Below are 19,698 nucleotides of genomic sequence, written 5' to 3'. Positions count from 1 at the left end.
GACGATCCCTGAAATCTCTTCAGAGAAGCCTATCTGGCCCCCACCTAACAACTGTACATTTATCTTCTCAATCAGCACATCACCCACAGTTATTACCTCTTGTATCTCTTGACCTTCCCTCTTAGATTGTAAGCTCTAAGGAGCAGGGCCCTCTGATTCCTACTGTATCAAAGTGTATTGTATTTGTACTGTCTACCCTCAAGTTGTAAAGCGCTACGTAAACTGTTGGCGCTATATAAATCCTGTATAATAATAGTGGCTTTGTCAGATCACTAGACAGTCCTGCATGGGTGTCTAAGGCTGGCCATGGATAGATTGAAAATTTGGCCGGTTAAGTAGGGACCAGTCAAATTTTCGATCCTTGTGTGACTCTCCCTGCTCGACAAGAAAGCCAGATTAACAGTGGATTGAGCACAGTCCATGCTTGAGTGGCTGGAGCAACGTTAAGTGAATATATAATAGGATATAATTGGGAGATTGAAGATACTTTATTATATATATCTATATCTGTGCCATTTGAGTCCTCAGCAAGTGTTCCATTTACCATTGTATGGCTGACATTGGAAGCCATGGTTTCCACACATTGCATTGATAGTAGCCAATAAACCTGAAACCGCTGCATGCAGTAAACAATAAATGGTTCTAATATTTTTGAAAATGCCTATGCTGTACACCAGCCATTCTACTTATACAGATTGGCCTTTCTGGTATGAAGGCATGAACATATTTTATACAGTGTCAGTTGATAATGATGTAATTTTATATTGGTTTCAATCAGTGGCGTCGCTAGGGGGTGGCTTTTGGGGCTATAGCCCCGAATCTGGGGCCCATAGCCCAGAGTCTCTGCAGGTGTCCCCAGGGGGATGGTAGGCTCTCTGGGGACCCTGATGTAAGTGGGGAGCTCTCTGGGACCCTGATGAAAGGGGGAGGCTCTCTGGGGACCCTAATGTAAGGGAGGCTCTCTGGGAACCCTGATGTAAGTGGGGGGCTCTCTGGGGACTCTGATGTAAGGGGGGCTCTCTGGGGACCCTGATGTAAGTGAGGGGCTGTCTAGGGATATACACACACACACGTATATTACTGTATATACATGTGTGTGCCCGCCCAAGTGTATGACTTTCTCTACTACGCTGCTATGGGCTCTAGCCCCAGATCTTTTGTAGACCTAACAACTCCCCTGGTTTCAATGACTAAAGGTCATTGTTTAGGTTTGCTTAGTAGATTTAAATACCAGTGATTTTATTTTAGAATCTGAGTGCAGATTTTTCATTGAGCTAATTATCTTGCCATCACTTTGGTGTGGAAGTCAAAATGCTATCATCATGTCACGATAAGAATAGCATTTCCACCTTTTCTTTTCTTTTTTTTTTTTTTTTAAGACCGGAACCAGGATTAAGCATTTTCTTTGAATGGGCTTTCTTTATAGGGCTTTTTATAAAACTTTTGAGCATTTTTATGTTATCCTAAAGAAAGGAATGAAAATCCAAATTGTAAAGCAACTCTGTCGCTAAAAATATTTAAAGAAAAGCCACCAGTAAGAGACTACCCAAGGGACACATTGCCTGGCCGGTGCAGTTGGGGGGATCAAACATCTAACACTCCTAAAAGTTTTGAATTCTGAAGATTCTACTGGTAGGTGTAGCTTTGTTTTCTCATGTCAGAACCTCTCATAGTGACATCACTAAGTCTTACTGCTAACCTTCTGAGACCAAGGGCCCAGTCACACTCTTCCGCTTTAGTGGTTAACATTAACCACTTGACTTTTGGAAGATTTAACCCCCCCCCCCCCTCCCCTCCATGACTGAGCTATGTTTTGTGATACTACACTCCATTATTTTAACCGACAATTGCACAGTCGTGCAGCACTACCCAAATAAAATTTATGTCATTATTTTTCCTCACAAATAGAGCTTTCTTTTGATTGTATTTGATCACCGCTGTTTTTTATTTTTTGCGCTATAAAGCAAAAAAGACCAACCATTTTGAAAAAAATATATACCTGTATTTATCGGCATATAACACGCACAGGCGTATAACACGCACATTCATTTTAAGAGGGAAGTTTCAGGAAAAAAACTTAAATTTTAAATAAGAAACTTTGAAGCAAAATAAGGGTCAGTGCCCATCTGCAGCCTCACCATTGCCATCAATGCAGCCTGATCAATGCCCACCTGCAGCCTCATAAGTGCCATCAATGCAGCCTTATTAGTCCACATCAATGCAGCCTCACCATTGCCATCAATGCAGCAGCCTCGCCATTGCCATCTATTGACTTCCTATTACAGAGGCCGCCAAGTAAACAGGAGATTCTCACTGTATGTAATCTGACGGCACTCGAACCCCCCCGTCCCCCCCCGCCCATTGCCTCCGAGGCAGCCGAAATTGAAGTATTGGCGTATAACACGCACACGCTATTTGCATCCAATTTTCATGGTGAAAAAGTGAGTGTTATACGCCAATAAATACAGTATATATTTTGTACTTTCTGCTATAAAAAATATCCAATAACATAAAAAATAAAAAAACTAACGTCTTCACAAATTTAAGCAAATGTGTATTCTGCTACATGTTTTTGGTAAAGAAAATCCCAATAAGCGTATATTGATTGGTTTACGTGAATGTTATAGCGTCTGCAAACTATGGGATAAATTTATGGAATTTTTATTTATTTTTTTTATACTAGTAATGGTGGAGATCAGTGATTATAGCGGATCTGCACTATATAATAACAATCGGACGCAAGAGGCTCCTTGGCTGGCTGTGAGGCCCCCTCACATAGGAAGTACGCTACTATTTTGCACGAGGAATGCCAGAAACACAAAAAAAGTAAAATTTCATGGAACTGCTCAGAAAGCATCAAGATTTCTACATGGTTCCTATAACATAGCAAATCTTCTTGTGTACAGGTCCACTTAAAAATCACAGCTTCTTGAAGCTGCAAGATGTACACACCTGTCCTGGCAACAATAAGGGGTCCCGTATTCTTTCTTGGATTTTAAATGTGTATTTTTAATAATGCAGCACTCCTATTGGATTTTAAATGTGTACTTATAATAATCCAACACGCCTATTGGATTTTAAATGTGTATTTTTAATAATGCAGCACTCCTATTTTTAGTGTGAATAATACAAAACTATGATTTGTAACCACTTTTAATGTACAGTAACTATTCATAAATACTCATATTTTTTATTGTTTTATTGAAATCCTGTACACTATATATTACAGACCTTAGCTCTATTATAATTTAATGCAAACTGAAAAAAAAGCTTGACAGGAAAAATGTACAATGTTTCACAATACTCTTTTCTTCTCAGTATATTGTCAGTTTCTGATTCATTGTGGTACGTGAGAATATACTGCCGCCTCTAGGAGGATTTGGAGACTGGCAGCCTGCTTGCAACACCAGCTCCCAGGCCTCTACCTCTAAAATCAAGCCCAAGCATGCACCCAGTCTGTCTGCAAACCCTAGACTTCCAAGTCCATCAAACCTTTACATAAATCATCTTCAGCATGAGGGGACACCCCCTATTTTTAAAGTGGGGACATTTGTTAGCCTTTGCAGACATTTGGGAAATGAGCACCTCAGATGCTTAGCTGCAGAAGGTGGTCTCCAGAGGTTAGAATTTAGTTTCTATCCCCCTCCCCCCAGGTCCAGGTCTTCCAAACTACCTGCAATGGTGCACAGGTTAGCTGATCTCCATGTAGCCCAGGTGGGTTTTATGGAGCAGGTGGTCATATTCCCAGACCTGCTGTCCCTTGTTTTGTGGCAGAGGAATCCTGCTCTTGCATCCAGGAAAGTCCTTCTTTCTCAGATCAAGGAAGATCCCCACAACGGATGCCAACTTGTTGGGCTGGGGAGGAGTTCTGGACACCCTGTCAGTGCAGGCGACTTGAATGTAGGGGGAGTCTTGCCTCCCAGTCCGCATTCTAGAACTTTGGGTGATCTGGCTACCCAGCACTGGACATCTCAACTGGAAGGTCTTCTGATAAGGATTCAGTTGGACAATATCACAGCAGAAGCATACGTCAACCATCAGGGAAGAACTAGAAGACTTTTCGCTGCAAGACAAAGGATCCTATCCTGGGCAGAGCTTCGTGTTCAAGCCGTGTGTGCCCTTTACATCCCAGGTGTGGACAATTGGCAGGCAGACTATACCCATCCAGCAGCAACTGTATCCAGAGGAATGGTCTCTACACTTGAAGATGTTCCAGACCCACGTTTTATAGTTGGCGATGCCTGATGTGGGCATCCAGAATCAACAACAAGCTGTACAGGTTTATCTCCAGGTACAGGGATTCTCTGGTTGAAGCAGTGGATGCTCTGTGAGACCAGTACAGGCTGATCTATACCTTTCCTCCCCTGAAATTCTATTCTTGTCGGCTTCCCCTCCTTTGAGATGCAGGGCATTTAGGTCATCCTCGCATCCTCCAGACCAGGCCAAGTGGATGAGTTATTCCAACCCGAACAGACTTCAGGCAGTTGTTCCATGGGCTCTTCCAGATTTTCCAGATCTTCTGTTCCAAGGACAGGTTTACCACCCTTTTTTATAGTCACTGGCTTAAACACTAATTCCTGCAAAATCGATCACTGCACGTGGAAGGCATCCTTTGCTTGGTAAACGTTCATCACAGAAAACTCCTTGGGGGGGGGGGGGGGTGTGGGTGTTTGGGTGTGTAACAAATCCTGATCTTTTTACAAATGAGCCTGGACTAGCATTTGGTCCTTTATTACCATCAAGGGTCAGATCTCTGCACTTTATATCTGCTTCCAAAGACTGCTAGCTTCTCACTGTTTAAGACCTTTGTACAGAATGGCTTCCCTTTGAGCTCCCCTGTGGATCTGAAGTTAGATCCCTCAGCGCTCCAGAGACCACTGCTTGAAATGATCAGGGATATTCCCCTTGCCACTCTTATTCACAAGGTTGCTTTACTGGCTGCCATCACCTCTGCAAGGTGACTGCCTGAGCTGGCAGCCTTATCCTGTAAAGAACCCTGTTGGTGTTTTGTAGCTGTTACCCACCTCTCAGTTGGACTGCTTTTTGGATGTCTTGACACTCTGAACTCATGTGTCCCTTTAATGAACGAGAGAGAATGTGATTTTTGTACTTATTGTAAAATCCATTTCTTAAAGTTTACTGATGGACAGTAAATCCTCCACAATGAACTCCAAGAAATGTATTTTATGGTAAGTACGAAAATCTCTTTAGTTGCCAACTTCCTCTAACACAGTGTTTTTGATGCATCTGTTTGTTTTTTTTTTTTTGTTTTTTTTGCAAAGGATTAGAGTGCTCAATCTAGATCTGATGAGTTTTATGCCTTGCTTGAACAGATGATATTTTTCACAGGTATTGTTTGATGAGCGTCAAAGGTTGTTTCACTGATTTCCATATTGACTTTGGAGGGACATCCGTATGGTACCATGTTTTTCGAGGTGGAAAGGCAAGTCCATTTTTTGAATGATTCATTATTCAGATGTGCACATAGAGACAGAGGTTTATTTAACCATTTATACCTATATTTACTAGTCCATATGATAACTTTGCAATATAATTGTATTATCCAAAATATTTCCACCATTCAAAGATATTGCTAAAATGGTCCTTTAAGGCCTGGTTCACACCTATGCATTTGTTTTAGTTTTTTTTCATGTATTTTTGTGCTTTTGATACGTTTTTGGGAGGGGTTTGTCATGTGGGAGAAACCAGCAAAAAATGCAAGCACTGCATTTTTTATGCATTTCCATTAAAGTATATGAAACCAAAAACGAAACCTCCTGCAGGAAAAAAGTCCCTGACCCTTTCCAAAAAATACAACAGTTGAAAACGCAGAGATGTGAATGTGACCCTGATGAAATCATGTTAAATGGACTGTAGTAGGTTTCTGCAAAACTGAAAGCGCGCTGAAAAACACATCGGTGTGAACCAGGCCCTAATGGAATTTAGGCTCTTTACCATGTATTTAGAATCCAAGGAGTCACTTGTTCTGCTCCCTCAGGGGCTTAACCTGTTTGAAGCTGTGAAAGTATAGGACACTAAGGACTCTACTTATTAGCATCTCATTGGTCAAATGCTGTCATAGGCATCTACTGTAATTTAAAATTGGATAGCCAAAACAATTCTCTTCCATGGCAAGGTTGATGGGTAGTCCACTCGTTTCTATGGCTAGCACTTGTGTGTGTGTGTGTATATATTAATAATTAGCAGCAGTTACAGAAACAGGTTTTTTTTTTTCATTTTGCATAAATGAATAAATGCTGACCATTGTAAGCACCCCTGTCAGTGTTAAATGGGTTGTCTCAACCTTTTAACTGCCATTTATGCTGGACTGCTTGGACTGTTAAAGGAAGTTGAAAAAGAATAGGCTTACAGACAGGTGAAAATAAAGGGGGGAAAAAAGAAAACAAATTCAGTCTACACATTTAAGGGTTATTAAAAAGCAATATATTACATTTTTGCTTTTGGGTTTAGGTACACTTTAAGGTTGGGGAAAACAACAAAGATGTATATTTTGGAGCTGTCAGGCATTAGGCTTTCCCAGCCTGTTCGTTGAGACTCCTGTTGTGTAGTTAACAGGGACACAGGTTTTGGTCTGAAGTTTTTTGTTTTGGAGCACTGTACAGCACCTATTTAGAACTTGTAAATAGCATAAATATAGAGACTACTGTTTTGTCAGGATACTACTGAACTAGTCTCTATGCCTAAAAAGGTTGCTCAGCCCAGGGAACAAATGTACCTGCTAACTATTCACAGCTCAGATATGGTGGAGAATGCGGGCAGTTAGAGCAAGAAACCAGGGGTGAAGAAAAATGGAAGATATTAAAAAGAGTGGTGTTTACAAGGTGTATACGTGTGCTATACCCTGCCTAGGACTTCTCCTGGTTCTCTACATGGCCTCCTGCTACGCTTTGTTATACTTTGGACATTTAAATGATTAGAACAGTAAACATAAGAACATAAGTATACTTGTCGCATAAGAAAATCAAGAAGAATGCAGCAAGTGCACTTTGAACTCCTATTCTATGTGGTATGGGTTAGTAACTTGATTTTGAAACTGAAGGATCAACATGAGAGCCAGGTAACTTTCATATTTGTCAACAATGATGCCTGGTCATTGCTTTGGTAGAGAAGACCACAGGCTGTGCCTCTCATTTTTATTTTCACTTTTCTAAACCAGTGTTTTCCACACCTCCAGTTTTGTTCCACCATAGCCTCTGTGGTGTCTTAATGTTTCCACATGTGCTGTACCATCCACCCACACTGCTACAATGGAGCATTATTTGATTTTAGTCCTGTACTCAACAAATATGCAGGTTACTGGTGTTTTATTGTGTCTGTTTTGTTCCAAAATGAATTTGTAGAGACTTCGAGTCCATGGACTAAATTAGTCACTACTACTGCAAAGTACCAGTAATCTTATTTTTTGTGTTCAAAGATGTGTTCACATAACATTTGTCATTTCTCATGCAGGTATTTTGGTTGATTCCTCCCACTGTGTATAACTTGCAGCTTTATGAGGAATGGCTTTTATCAGGGAAACAAACTGATATATTCTTAGGAGACAGATCACAGGGTTGTCAGAGGATTGAACTGAAGCAAGGACACACCTTCTTTATCCCATCAGGTAACAGCAATGTTTAGGGGTAATTGCAGATAATTCATATTCTATTTTCCAAAATTGGTACCAATTTTTCCTTTGTAGTGTACAACTCTTTCTCTAAAGAGGCAATAACAAAATATGAGAAATCACACACAAAAATTTAGGAAAACGCCTATATAAATAATATCCCTAAGAAAAGAGAGTGTCTCCTTTATTCTCCCTGTACAACATGGTTAATGTGATCTCTCAGGAGACTTTGGCCAGCCATAGATTGTTCGAATGATTTGATCCATCTATGGGCAAGTTGATTGTACCCAAGTTGATCCATCGATTCGACTTGGGTACAACAAGCATGTCGTATTTTTAGCATGCGTTTATTGCCAGATTGTGTTCTAACAGCAGGGTCCCCATGTCCCCCCTTGTTGGAAGAAAACAAGAGCTCCATAGGAAGTCAGTGTTCATGGGGGAATCAAGCAATCTTATTTCCTTCAACATGTGGTTGCAGGAAAGAAAATCACTCAATTTATGGCCTGCCTTTTATCCATCTGTATAACATATACATTGGTGCAATCCAAAAGGTCACACAAGATAACTGGTATACTGTAGACATTATAATTCCCATGTTTTCTTTATTTTGGATTGAGTAAAGGGTTATAACCCCTGTCATTATTTTACTGTCTGTGTCCCATTGGGGAGATTTACATTCACCTTCTGTATCATAGCCATAGCAGAAAGTGGGAGAAAATCTTCTCAAAATGGGGGAAATTCCAGGTTGCCACCAGGGTCACCAGAACTAGTTTTCCCATTGGAAGATTTCCTCTACATTACTGTTTTGGTGACAACTCAAAACTTGAGTAAATCGAGAAGGTGAACCTCCCTAATGAGGAACACAGACAGCAATAAAAACGAATAGGTGCTCTAATCGCTCTCCACTCTATCCAAAACTATGTGTGTTCCTGAAGACTCAAAACAACCCTGTTTAGTCTTTTAGATACAAGCAAACTATTGCAGCCTCAGTCTTATGTCCCACATGGCTGGCTTTCTGAGCTCTGAATCAGTTTGTCTCTGGGATATTCTGTATATCTATACAGTCTCCACTGTTGAATTTCCGGTACAAGAACAAAGTTTTCATATACAGTTCAATATCATCATATGGCTAGGAGGACTGTACAATCGGCTCAATGGTTTAGTCAGCCAGTCGTTGAATGACTAGTACCCTATAGGGGTATTGGTTACTAGCACTTTATGTATCCCTAGATCTTGTCTTTACTGCTAATCACTTTATGGGCTTTTTAATAAATATATTTTCAATTTGTGATTGCTCTTTGCGCTGCACACAGCAATTTTAAGTCTGTTTCAGACACTTCAAGCTACCTTGAAATGTACGTTTTTCACATGTAATCCTCTAGAAACAATCTACTACCTACAAGTTTTATTGACCACCATATTTTTTCACCTGGCTAGCCAGTTTTTTTTACTTTTGACATAAATAAAAGAACTGGCATTTTTATTTAACCAAAAAAAAAGTATGTGCTATGAATAGTAAAAAGTCTTAAGAATAAACAATTCTAAACATGTATCTTTAGAAAGAAAAAATCTTGTGTTCTTGCATATGATATTAAATCTGTGGAGTACTTTATGAAAATGGTTACAAAAGAGCTTCTTGTGTTTGTTTCATCACTATATAAGAACAATTATGGGCAATGGTAATGTCATAAAGGACGTTCCATGGTAAGACTAATATCTATGAATATAGTCATACCTTGATTTTGTGTGTTTTGACACACGGGGAAGTGTTAAAGGTTTGAAAATAAACAGTTTGGCCAACTAGAAAACATACACACATAAACACAATATATATGTAAAGAAACCAAGTGAGAACTTTATTGGCTAACCAAATGGATTTAATGCAGTAACCTTGAAAGCGCCTTTGGCATTTGCCAGTGGTAAAAAAAAATTTTCGTAAGCAAAATGGAGCTGGACCAACCAAAGAGATCAAAGTATACGAATCCATCTTGCAGAGAATTCACTTACTGTCACTGTCACACCACAACTAACCATTCCTCATAGCAGATCATTTCCTCACATCACTTCCCCTTTAAGCCACTCCCCCTAGAAAATCAACACTGTTATGGGTGCTTAACAAGCATTCTTGAAGTTTTTTCAAGGCTTTTTCAAGGACCTCATTTTGGGGGACACATGCTGTCACTATCAGGCACAAAGGGCTCATTCAAATGTGCATTGATTATGAAGAATGAAGCAATGGCCGTTACCAGCCTATAGCATTTAAACAAAGCTTTAAGAATGCTTGATAAAGGCCCATGAAAGTGTTGCTTTTTTAGTGGAAAGTGCTTAAAGGGGAAGTGATGTAGAGAAAATGTCCTACTTTGAGGTGTGATTAGGTTCTGGTGTGAATGTGATAGCTGGCATTTTTGTGAATTCTCTGCAAGATAGATTTGTATGCTTTTGATCTCTTTTGACCAGTGGCGGCTGGTGTTTTTTTTTTTTTTTGCGGGCGGGGCAGCAAACAACCCTGCACAACCCCCCCAGCTTACCCCATCGTGGTGGGTGGCAGGTAGCGTGATGCAGCGGCTCGGCTCCGAGTCCTCTCCCCCGTGGTGGCTTCCAGCTCCTCCCCTCCTCCTCCTAGGCATCCAATAGGATCGCCTGTCCTTTCAGTTAATCGGGTGACCGGTGTAAAAACCTGCTTCCTGATTGGCCGGGAGGAGGGTCAGTGTTACAACAGCGAATGTTCATTCACTGTTGTGACACACCAGGGTGGGCTGAGAGCGCACTCTCTGCAACCCGAGCCCACCCTATATTGAAGCCTATTAGAGCCTCTGGCTCTAATCTGTGCTTCAAAAAAACAGCCCCTCCCCATTGGAATTCATGCGCCGGTGTCCTGAAAAGGGCCAGACGCATGGATAGGGGAGGCGATAATGGACAGGTCCATGTGCCCTTAATGGATGGGCCACCCCTGCTTTTGACACTTGGCTTTTAGGCTGTCCATAGCTGGTTCGAATCGTGTGGAGACGCAGAATGTACCAAACTGATAGATCAATCAACTTTGGTACAACCAGCCTGCCAGATTTACTTGTGATTTATCGCTAGCGGCTGCTATAACTGCTAGCAATAATCATTGTCTTCAGACAAATGCTAAGCAGAAGGGATTCCACTGTCAGCGCTATCTGTGTTGATGGGGGAATCATGAATTTGCACTGTCTAAGGCTTGCCGTAGTTACACTTTAACGTTGGGTTGTTCAGGTGTAGAGCAAGTTTGAATTCGACAATTATATTTCATCATATTGGGGTCAATGATGAGTGCCATTTCTGTTTAGAATAATCTGACCAATAACTCAAAAAGCCATACATTTGCTATATCAGGAGTGATGGTTCAAAAGATATCGACTATGAAACTTGCTCATCGTTTTTTTGTAGTAAAGAGCTCTATGAATTGTTTGGCAGTATGTTGAGTAAGTGATAAATCCCATTGCTTTAATACTTATGAAAACAATTGAAAATGAGAATTTCAGCAAAATAACATCCAACCAAAAAAGTTTTCTAGACAGATGGTGGACAAATAGAGGAAGTGAGACAGGGTCGCCATTTTTTTTTTAGTTAAACATGTCTGGGATATTGTTGGTAAAGTCATTTATTGCAGGTAAGCCTCTAGCCCAGTATATTGAGGAACCGTCAAAGTGGTTCAAGCCTAGAATAGCATTTCCTAATAAATCATCAGGGGTCTCAAACAGCTGTTGCGGAACTACAAGTCCCATCATGCCTCTGCCTGTGTGGGAGTCATGCTTGTAACTGTCAGTCTTGCAATGCATCATGGGACTTATAGTTCTGCAACAGCTGGAGGGCCACCAGTTTGAGACCCCTGATATAAAGCCTTTTCTGTTCAGTTCAAACAAAGGCTTTTACGTCCTTTTTATTGTCGATGAGATCATTAATACAAGTGGGCAACTTTGCTTGATCACTAATGTTTTCTCTAACTTTTTGTCTTTACTTAGTGCCCCATCCTCCTTTTATTGCTCTAAACCAGAACAACAAGAGTGTTCCTGTTAAGGGGAAATACTGCCCTAATGCCGTGTACACACAGGCGGACTTTTCAGCATCAAAGGTCTGACGGTCTTTCCGACGGACTTTTGACGGACTTCCGACGGACTTTCGAGCGAACGGACTTGCCTACACACGATCACACCAATGGACTTGTACGTGATGACGTATGACCGGACGAAAATAAGGAAGTTCATAACCAGTAGCCAATAGCTGCCCTAGTGTTGGTTTTCATCCGTCAGACTAGCATACAGACGAGTGGATTTTTCAACCGGACTCGAGTCCGTCGGAAAGATTTGACACATGTTTCAAATCTAAAGTCCGTCTGATTTTCGCCCGAAAAAGTCTGCTGCAGGTCCAATGAAGCCCACACACGTTCGGATTGTCCGACGGATTCGTCCCGTCGGACTAGTCCGGTCGAAAAGTCCGCCCGTGTGTACACGGCATTAGAGACACCATGATATAGTCAGGTTGTGCCTACAGTCATCTTTTCAATGATGTGTACAGTCAGCTTTAGCCACTCATCTAAAGTAGAGTTTACTGTTTACTTGTTTTAAAATGAACTGAGACTAGATTGACTACCCATTCTGCCCCTAAAATGACTGAACATTTGTTTTATGTCTCGAAGTAGGCAGAACATCAATGCAGCCACGGAGAGAATACATGTGCTATTTTCAGACTTGAGCGTGTTCTTAATATTTACTAAACAAGCAGACATAACCATTCAACACAGTCTTACAGGAATGTTGTTCCATATGTCTGCTCTACCTACTATGGAGGAATTGATTTCTAATAGACCTAAAGAATGCTTCTTGTGATCACATTATGGATGCCTCTACAATATGGTTGATTCTTCACTTTTTTTTGTTTTGTTTATAGAATGAACCCACCAATATGGAACATATTTTTGTATGCGTGTATATATTTAATTCTGTAAACCGCTTAGACATTTTGTTTAGCTTTTGTTGCTGTGTTGCCCACCCCTCAGTTGAACTGCTTCTTGGACATCCCAATTGTTTCTGAATCCTGTGTTTTCTTTTATGAAGAGCAAGAATTTTTGTACTTACCGTAAAAACCATTAATTAAAGCGGAACTTTACTCACCTTGGTTCCAGCGATTAAGCATCCTGGAGCGGCCGGCTGCTTTCCTTGTCCGGGCTGATATGATGGCAGTCAGCTTTGGCATCACCAAACTTTTACAGTGAGCTACACTTGTGTGGCCAAAAACTGAGACTGACTCAAATATGAATTTTCACAAAGTCTGCTGCTTCAGTGTTTTTAGATCTTTTTGTCAGATGTTACTATGGTTTACTGAAGTATAATTACAAGCATTTCATAAGTGTTGAAGGCTTTTATTAACAATTACATTAAGTTTATGCAAAGAGTCCATATTTGCAGTGTTGACCTTTCTTTTTCAAGACCTCTGCAATTCACCATGGCATGCTGTCAATCAACTTCTGGACCACATTATGACTGATGGCAGCCAATTCTTGCATAATCAATGCTTGAAGTTTGTCAGAGTTTGTGGGGTTTTTTTGTTCACCCGCCTCTTGAGGTTTGCCTACGAGTTCTCAATGGGATTAAGGTCTGGGGAGTTTTCCGGTCATGGACCCGAAATTTTGATGTTTTGTTCCCCAAGCTGCTTTGTTATCACTTTTGCCTTATAGCAAGGTGCTCCATCATGCTGGAAAATGCATTGTTCGTCACCAAACTGTTCTTGGATGGTTGGGGGAAGTTGCTCTTGGAGGATGCTTTTGTACCATCCTTTATTCATGGCTGTGTTCTTAGGCAAAATTGTAAGTGAGCAAACTCCCTTGGCTGAGAGGCAACCCCACACATGAATGGTCTCAGGATGCTTTACTGTTGGCTTTACACAGGACTGATGGTAGCGCTCACCTTTTTCTTTTTTTATCAGAGAAAATTACTTTACCCCAGTCCTCAGCAGTCCAATCCCTGTACCTTTTGCAGAATATCAGTATGTCCCTGATGTGGCTTCTTTGCTGCCCTTCTTGACACCAGGCCATCATCCCAAAGTCACTGTGCGTGAAGATGCACTCACACCCACCTGCTGTCATTCCTGAGCAAACTCTGCACTGGTGGTGCCCCGATCCCACAGCTGAATCAACTGTAGGAGACTGTTCTGGCTCTTGCTGGATTTCTTGGCACCCTGAAGCCTTCTTTACAAATGAAGTGGAAATGTTTTTTTATGGGATTATGTTAATTTTCATGGCAAAGAGGGACTTTTATCTGATCACTCTTCATAATATTCTGGAGTATATGCAAATTGCCATCATAAAAACGGAGGCAGCAAACTTTGTGAAAATTAATATTTGTGTCATTCTCAAAACTTTTGGCCACAGCTGTACAGGGGCGGTCAGGCAGGTAGGTCATTTTAATGCAGAAGAAACATCCAGCAGAGTGACAGAGAGGTGAGCTCATCAGTATGCCGCTTCTCCTTTATTGTCCAATGGGCTGCAGGAGGGACAAGATCTCTAAGTGCATCTAAATGTGGAAGTAAACCCTCCTATTTTTTCAGCCAAGGAAGCTGCCATCTTGGCCTCTGTTTTATCTTTAACTGCCATGATGCTGCAGATGTGATTAGTTATGACACCAGCCATTGGATGGTTTGACAGTTTGGTTAAAAGCACATCCAAAGTGACAATTACTTTCCCGCCATGAGGTGGGAATGTTACTGTTTTTTTTAAACTGTTAAATTGATGGGTTTACTTCCGCTTTAACTGCAGCAAGAAAGATCCAGTCTCTTGACCTGACAGGCAGTAATTTTCTATATGGCAGATCTGCATAAATCTCAGAAAAAGATGGACGAAAATACATTTCCTTCGGCAGGTTTAATACCAACAAGGATTTTATTTGTGTATTTAGTTGTTCGCCTGGAGTTCAGCTGTAGTGTGCATTCACACTTGCGAATTTACACCACCTGCGCTTACATGCGAGAACCCAGCAGAGGTTCCCGTGATTGAGGCTTCATGTACATGGGACGTTTTTACAACCTCTCCTGAACGATTTAACTTGACAGATAGTAACCCACGCTTAAAATGCCAGTTTTGCCATGTTTTTTTTTTTTTAATAGCCAAAAATGAAAAACGCCTGTAAACGAAACGCGGCTAAATGTGAGTTACCGCGTTTAGCGCTTGAAATGCCCCTAAACTCAGCTTCTGAACCCATTTTTTGCATTCCAAAAAAAGCCTCTAAACTCAACTGCCTAGAAACAACTGTAAATGACCCCGTGTACATGTACTGATAAGATAACATAGAGGAGAGTTCAAGAGCAGTTGAAAAAAAAATGCCCAACTGCTCCTAAATGTCCGTTTAGCAGCAGCAGTGTACATGAGGCCTAAGCTGTGAGTAGGCAGCCCCATTGAAAGTAATGAGAGGCTGAAGGCTCTTGCAGCTACTTTCACCCATTCGTATGTAATCTCTCAAGCAGCGATTACATGTGAGTGAGCATGATTAACGAGAGCTGGCAGTCTCTAATTGCTTTCTTTGGGGCTGCCTGCTTGCAGCTAATCAAGGCAGCCCCTGCTGGGGTTCTCACATGTAATCGCAGGCAGTGTGCATTCGCAAGTGTGAATGCACATTTAAAGATTACAGTGGTGTCCTCTCCCCGCCCACATCCTATTGGCTGGATGGCAGGAGAGAGCAGTAACAACTCAGGGATAGTTCACACCAGTGCACTCAGTTGTTGTGGCTTCTTACATTACATAATCTGTTCAAAATGAATAGGCTGTTGTATACCTCTCCACACAAAAATGTAGTGCATCCTGCAGATTTGCACTGCAACACAACGCACATCATGCATTGTGTTTGGACTATGTTGCAAGGTGTCCTGATGGTGCAGTGAGGTGCAATTAAAAATGAATGGCAATGCAAATAGGCGTGCATGCTGTGTTGCATTTACACGTTACGTTGACGCGTGTTAAGCAGCCCGTTCAAATGAAAAATGACATGCTTTGAGCTGCAGTTTGTTACATTACGCATACATTTTAGGGTGCTATTAACAAAAGATGGCACTGCAACTTTTCCAACGTGTGTTATATGCCTTACGCAAGTGGTGTGAATAGCCCTTCACCACATGTTACCACAGCTCCCTGGTGTGAATGAGCCCTAAGTCATCAACCCCCCTCACCTTGCTCTCTTCTTCAATCAGCATATTCTCTGCCAGCATATGTGCCTGCAGCAGTGCTGGATTGGCAACTAGGATTGCCACTCCCTCTGAATGCTGGCTGTGCAAGGAATGACAGAGCCTGGCAGATACAGGGGCTTCAGCTAGTTGAATGTAGAAAATTATGAGGTATAAGTGATGCCATTTTTGCCTAACTAGGTATAAAAGATGCAATTTCATTACATTTCACTTTTTTTGACAGTCATTATACAGTGAATTTCTGGTTTGAACGATGGCTTAAATGGTACCACACTCTGCTACTAGTTGTGTGTACAAAATCTATACAGTGCACATGTGTAAAAATTATTTGTAAAGGTATAAACAACAATATTAAAGTTGGACTGTAGGATTGTAGAAAAACCTCACTGCAGCAAACTTTTTCCTCCTATCTACACTTTGGGTTGTGGGCGGGTCCTCAAGTACAGTGCAAGATAATCAGTCCTATATTGAATTTGATGTGTATGCTAGCCTGGGGGCTTGTTGCACAGATGGAGGGAGCCTACCAAGCAAGCAATAAGGTAAAGCCTGGGCATACACAGTTCGTTTTTTTTTTTTTTTTTTTCTCATTAAGCGAAGCGGATAAAAATGACCCCCTTGCTTGGACATGGTTTTCTGATGGTACCACCTGCTACTCTCAGAATACACTAATCAAAGACTGCAGCCTTTGATTTTTTTGGAAACTTTCTGACATATCTTTTCTGTCAACTGGGGGAGGACACACACACTGATCAAAATTTGGCTGGACCCTAAGTCTGAGATCCTCTTTCTAAAAGTATACCTGGAGGGTGATAGCCATGCCCCCCACCATATGTCTCTCAATGAGAAAAAAACCTGGGCAGACCACTGGCGCCACAACAGTGGACCCAAATCTGGGACACAATCGTACACCGTTTCCTAAACTCCTCATTTATGGTGGCCAACTACAAACTATATTGTTTAGGTGGAATGTGGTAACTTTATAGACCGGCCAAATTTGTTCAGGGTGCTTTGGCCACTGTTTTTAAGGTTGTGGATCATCTGCCACTCTAGCACACTTCTGGTGGGAATGTGTCAGGGACCATAAACCAGGCAGAGACAGAAAGTGCAGTTAAAAATCACACCTTTAATGTAATAGTAAAATAATACAAATCAGGAACATAGTCAAGAACAGAAGCCAGGGTAAGGAAGCCAAAACTGGTAATCAGAGGAGCCGGAATCAGGGAGCCAGGAATCAGCGTAGTCAGATGCCAAAGAGGAGAATCAGGAACCAGAAGAAACGTCAGCCAGGCAAAGTCATACAGGAACACAGCAGAGAGACACACAGGATATGTTGACCAAGGCGAAGGCACCGAAGGAATGAGCCAGTCAGTTTAAATAGCCAAAAGGGGCTTGCTGTAGGCTGAACTAATGAGGCAGGTAATGGTAACCAGGTGAGTCAGTGTGGAAACAATGAGTGGCTGGTAATTCTTTGACAGCTGAGCAGCTAGAACACTGAGAAGAGAGTTGCTAAAAGTCAAGCCCTGACAGAATGCCAATAGAATCAAATGTTTCTTGACTAGGTTCTACCAACAAGTCTACAATGTCCTGGGTTCTAGTATCCCTAAAAATCCCTATAAGCTTTATTGAATTTAAAACCACCTGAATGCACTCCAGAAAAGTTTAAGCTCTTGACTTAGATTTTCACAGCACCTAAAGAAACTCTAGCTACAGCATGGTGGTCCAGAACTCCAATCATTACACATGTGAAACAAAAAAATTCATGGTAATTTTTTTAATGAAAATCTGGCTACCATCTTGCATAATAAAGTCGAAACATCTAAAAAGGCCTGGAATATGTGAATCTAATTATTTTGGGGTTGATTTCAATGAGCCTCTATAGACGATTTAATCCTCCACTTCATCTGTAGGTGTTTGTACCAGACCAGCTGCAACTCTTTGTCTTGAACTCTCTCACTAATGCTTTCCTTTTCCCTAATCTCCCCACTCTGTAAAAGTTTACTTTCTTAACCTGTCTTGCCTGGGTAAAGGCCTGAGGGGTACACCCTTGATAGGGACCTTCCTTGCTGCAACACTCATTTTGAGAGGGTTCTCTTCCCCACAACCACAAATGATATCTTGAATACATAGGGGTTGATTTACTAAAACTGGAAAGTGCAAAATCTGGTGCATCTGTACGTGTTAGCCAATTTCCTTCAAACTTCAGCTTGTTTAATTAAGCTTTGATAACCAAAACCTGGAAGCTGACTGGTTTCTATGCGAAGCTGCACCAGATTTTGCACTCTCCAGTTTTAATAAATCAACCTCATAGAGCCCCTCTGAAAGGAACATTCAATGCTCATGTTGCAACTGGGGTTACATACAGAGTTATCACATTGGGGGATTTGTTGTATTTATATCTGCTTTGTATGGTGTGTCGAGATGTGTATTCTTATGATTTAAAGTTTATACATGCTTTTGTACTTGGATTATATAAAACTTGTTCAATAAAAATTTACTGAAACCGAAAAACAAGCTTTATTTAAAATAAAAACACAACACTCCCAACTACACTCAACAGTTTGTTAAAATGAAACCATGTGAAATTTGGTTGGTCCCTGCTGGACCACATGAATTTAAATTGGCGTATGGGCAACCTTAGTTATTACAGCTTACTCCCCTAGATTTAACGAACATTTGAAGCACCCCACTACAAGGGTAATTTATTTACTTTTTTTTTTGTTTGTTTAATTTTACCTCTAATGCTCTCATAATAACATTTTGTTACTGATAAACTACATAGGAAAAACTTGGTCCTGCTGCTGCCATAAAGTAGTTGAAGACTAGCGTTAACGGTCCTGTTTGTGTATAGTCTGTCCTTTGTGGATAGTGTCTAATAAAATTGAATCCTTTCCGCACAGTCCTTTTTTTTTTTTTTTTTTTTTTTTTCTCAACTTCCTTTCTCTATGAACTGCCCTGGAATTGCTTCCTTGAAGCTTGCATAGCTCAGACCGTGTTTAATGGCTCAAATGTGTGTTTTTCCTCTCGGGTAGGGGGTTGGGAGAGTGAATCCTTTCATTCTTACTGGTCCGAGAGTCCGCCTGTTTTCTTCCTGCTGGTTAGCTGATGAAAGGCAGCCTCCCTGCATTACATAGAAGAAAATCATTTCTAGCTGCAGTGCTGAATGAGAAGCCACGATAGAGGAGGGAGAGCGGCTTTAAGGCAATAAGCTCTGTCATGAAGCACAATGTGCTGTTCTCCATTGATCAAGTTGCTGGAAGAAGCCAGCTTTATCCTGCCGCAGGCCACCTTTGCTCTGATGACACGTTCTATCTGCAGCCCTCCTTACAGCTGCTTACTTTCTAATTTCAGGATGGATTCACGCCGTGTACACTCCAGCAGACTCTTTGGTGTTTGGTGGCAACATACTGCACAGCTTTAATATTCCCATGCAACTTCGTGTGTTTGAGATTGAAGACAGAACAAGGGTAAGATTATTGGAGTTCATATGGGGATAGGGGATTCAGACGGCAGATATTTTTATCAGGTAAAATATTCAGAAGTTTTGTTTTCCTGGACAAAAGCAAACCTATGATGAAAGGTATTGGGAACATTTATTTCCCCTTTTTTCGTACAAATTGTGATGTCATAAATACCCAAAGTGGCGACTTCACATCCATGTTTTTTTCGTAGTTGCTGTTTTTTTTTCTTGCCCATTGCATGGAAGATGTTCCGTGCTGCAAGGCCTTCGAGTAATCAATTCAACCTTCTTTGACCTTTCTTTTCAAGTATATGTCCTTTCCTAAACACATCACCAAAAAAAAAAAAAAGTATGTTGTTGTCGCTGTATGACACTATGGGATTTCACCTTTGAACCGCTGTGTTTATTGATGATATATACT

The 19,698-nt window shown here is 41.1% G+C and overlaps 1 protein-coding gene across 5 annotated transcripts in view; it reads left to right on the top strand.

Annotated features, from left to right (window-relative positions):
• KDM2B (lysine demethylase 2B) overlaps window positions 1-19,698 on the top strand; it is a 209,119-nt gene that overhangs the window by 75,799 nt on the left and 113,622 nt on the right. For all 5 annotated transcript variants that reach the window (XM_073626678.1, XM_073626654.1, XM_073626645.1 and 2 more), the window contains 3 exons: window positions 5,350-5,443; window positions 7,471-7,624; window positions 19,169-19,284. In XM_073626678.1, the coding sequence (XP_073482779.1) occupies window positions 5,350-5,443; window positions 7,471-7,624; window positions 19,169-19,284 (364 nt within the window). The remainder of the gene's footprint in view (window positions 1-5,349; window positions 5,444-7,470; window positions 7,625-19,168; window positions 19,285-19,698) is intronic.

This window comes from Aquarana catesbeiana, linkage group LG01 (assembly GCF_042186555.1).
Source record: "Aquarana catesbeiana isolate 2022-GZ linkage group LG01, ASM4218655v1, whole genome shotgun sequence".
NCBI lineage: Eukaryota > Metazoa > Chordata > Amphibia > Anura > Ranidae > Aquarana > Aquarana catesbeiana.
Note: the sequence above shows the minus strand (reverse complement) of the source record. Positions and strands in the feature narration are given on the sequence as shown.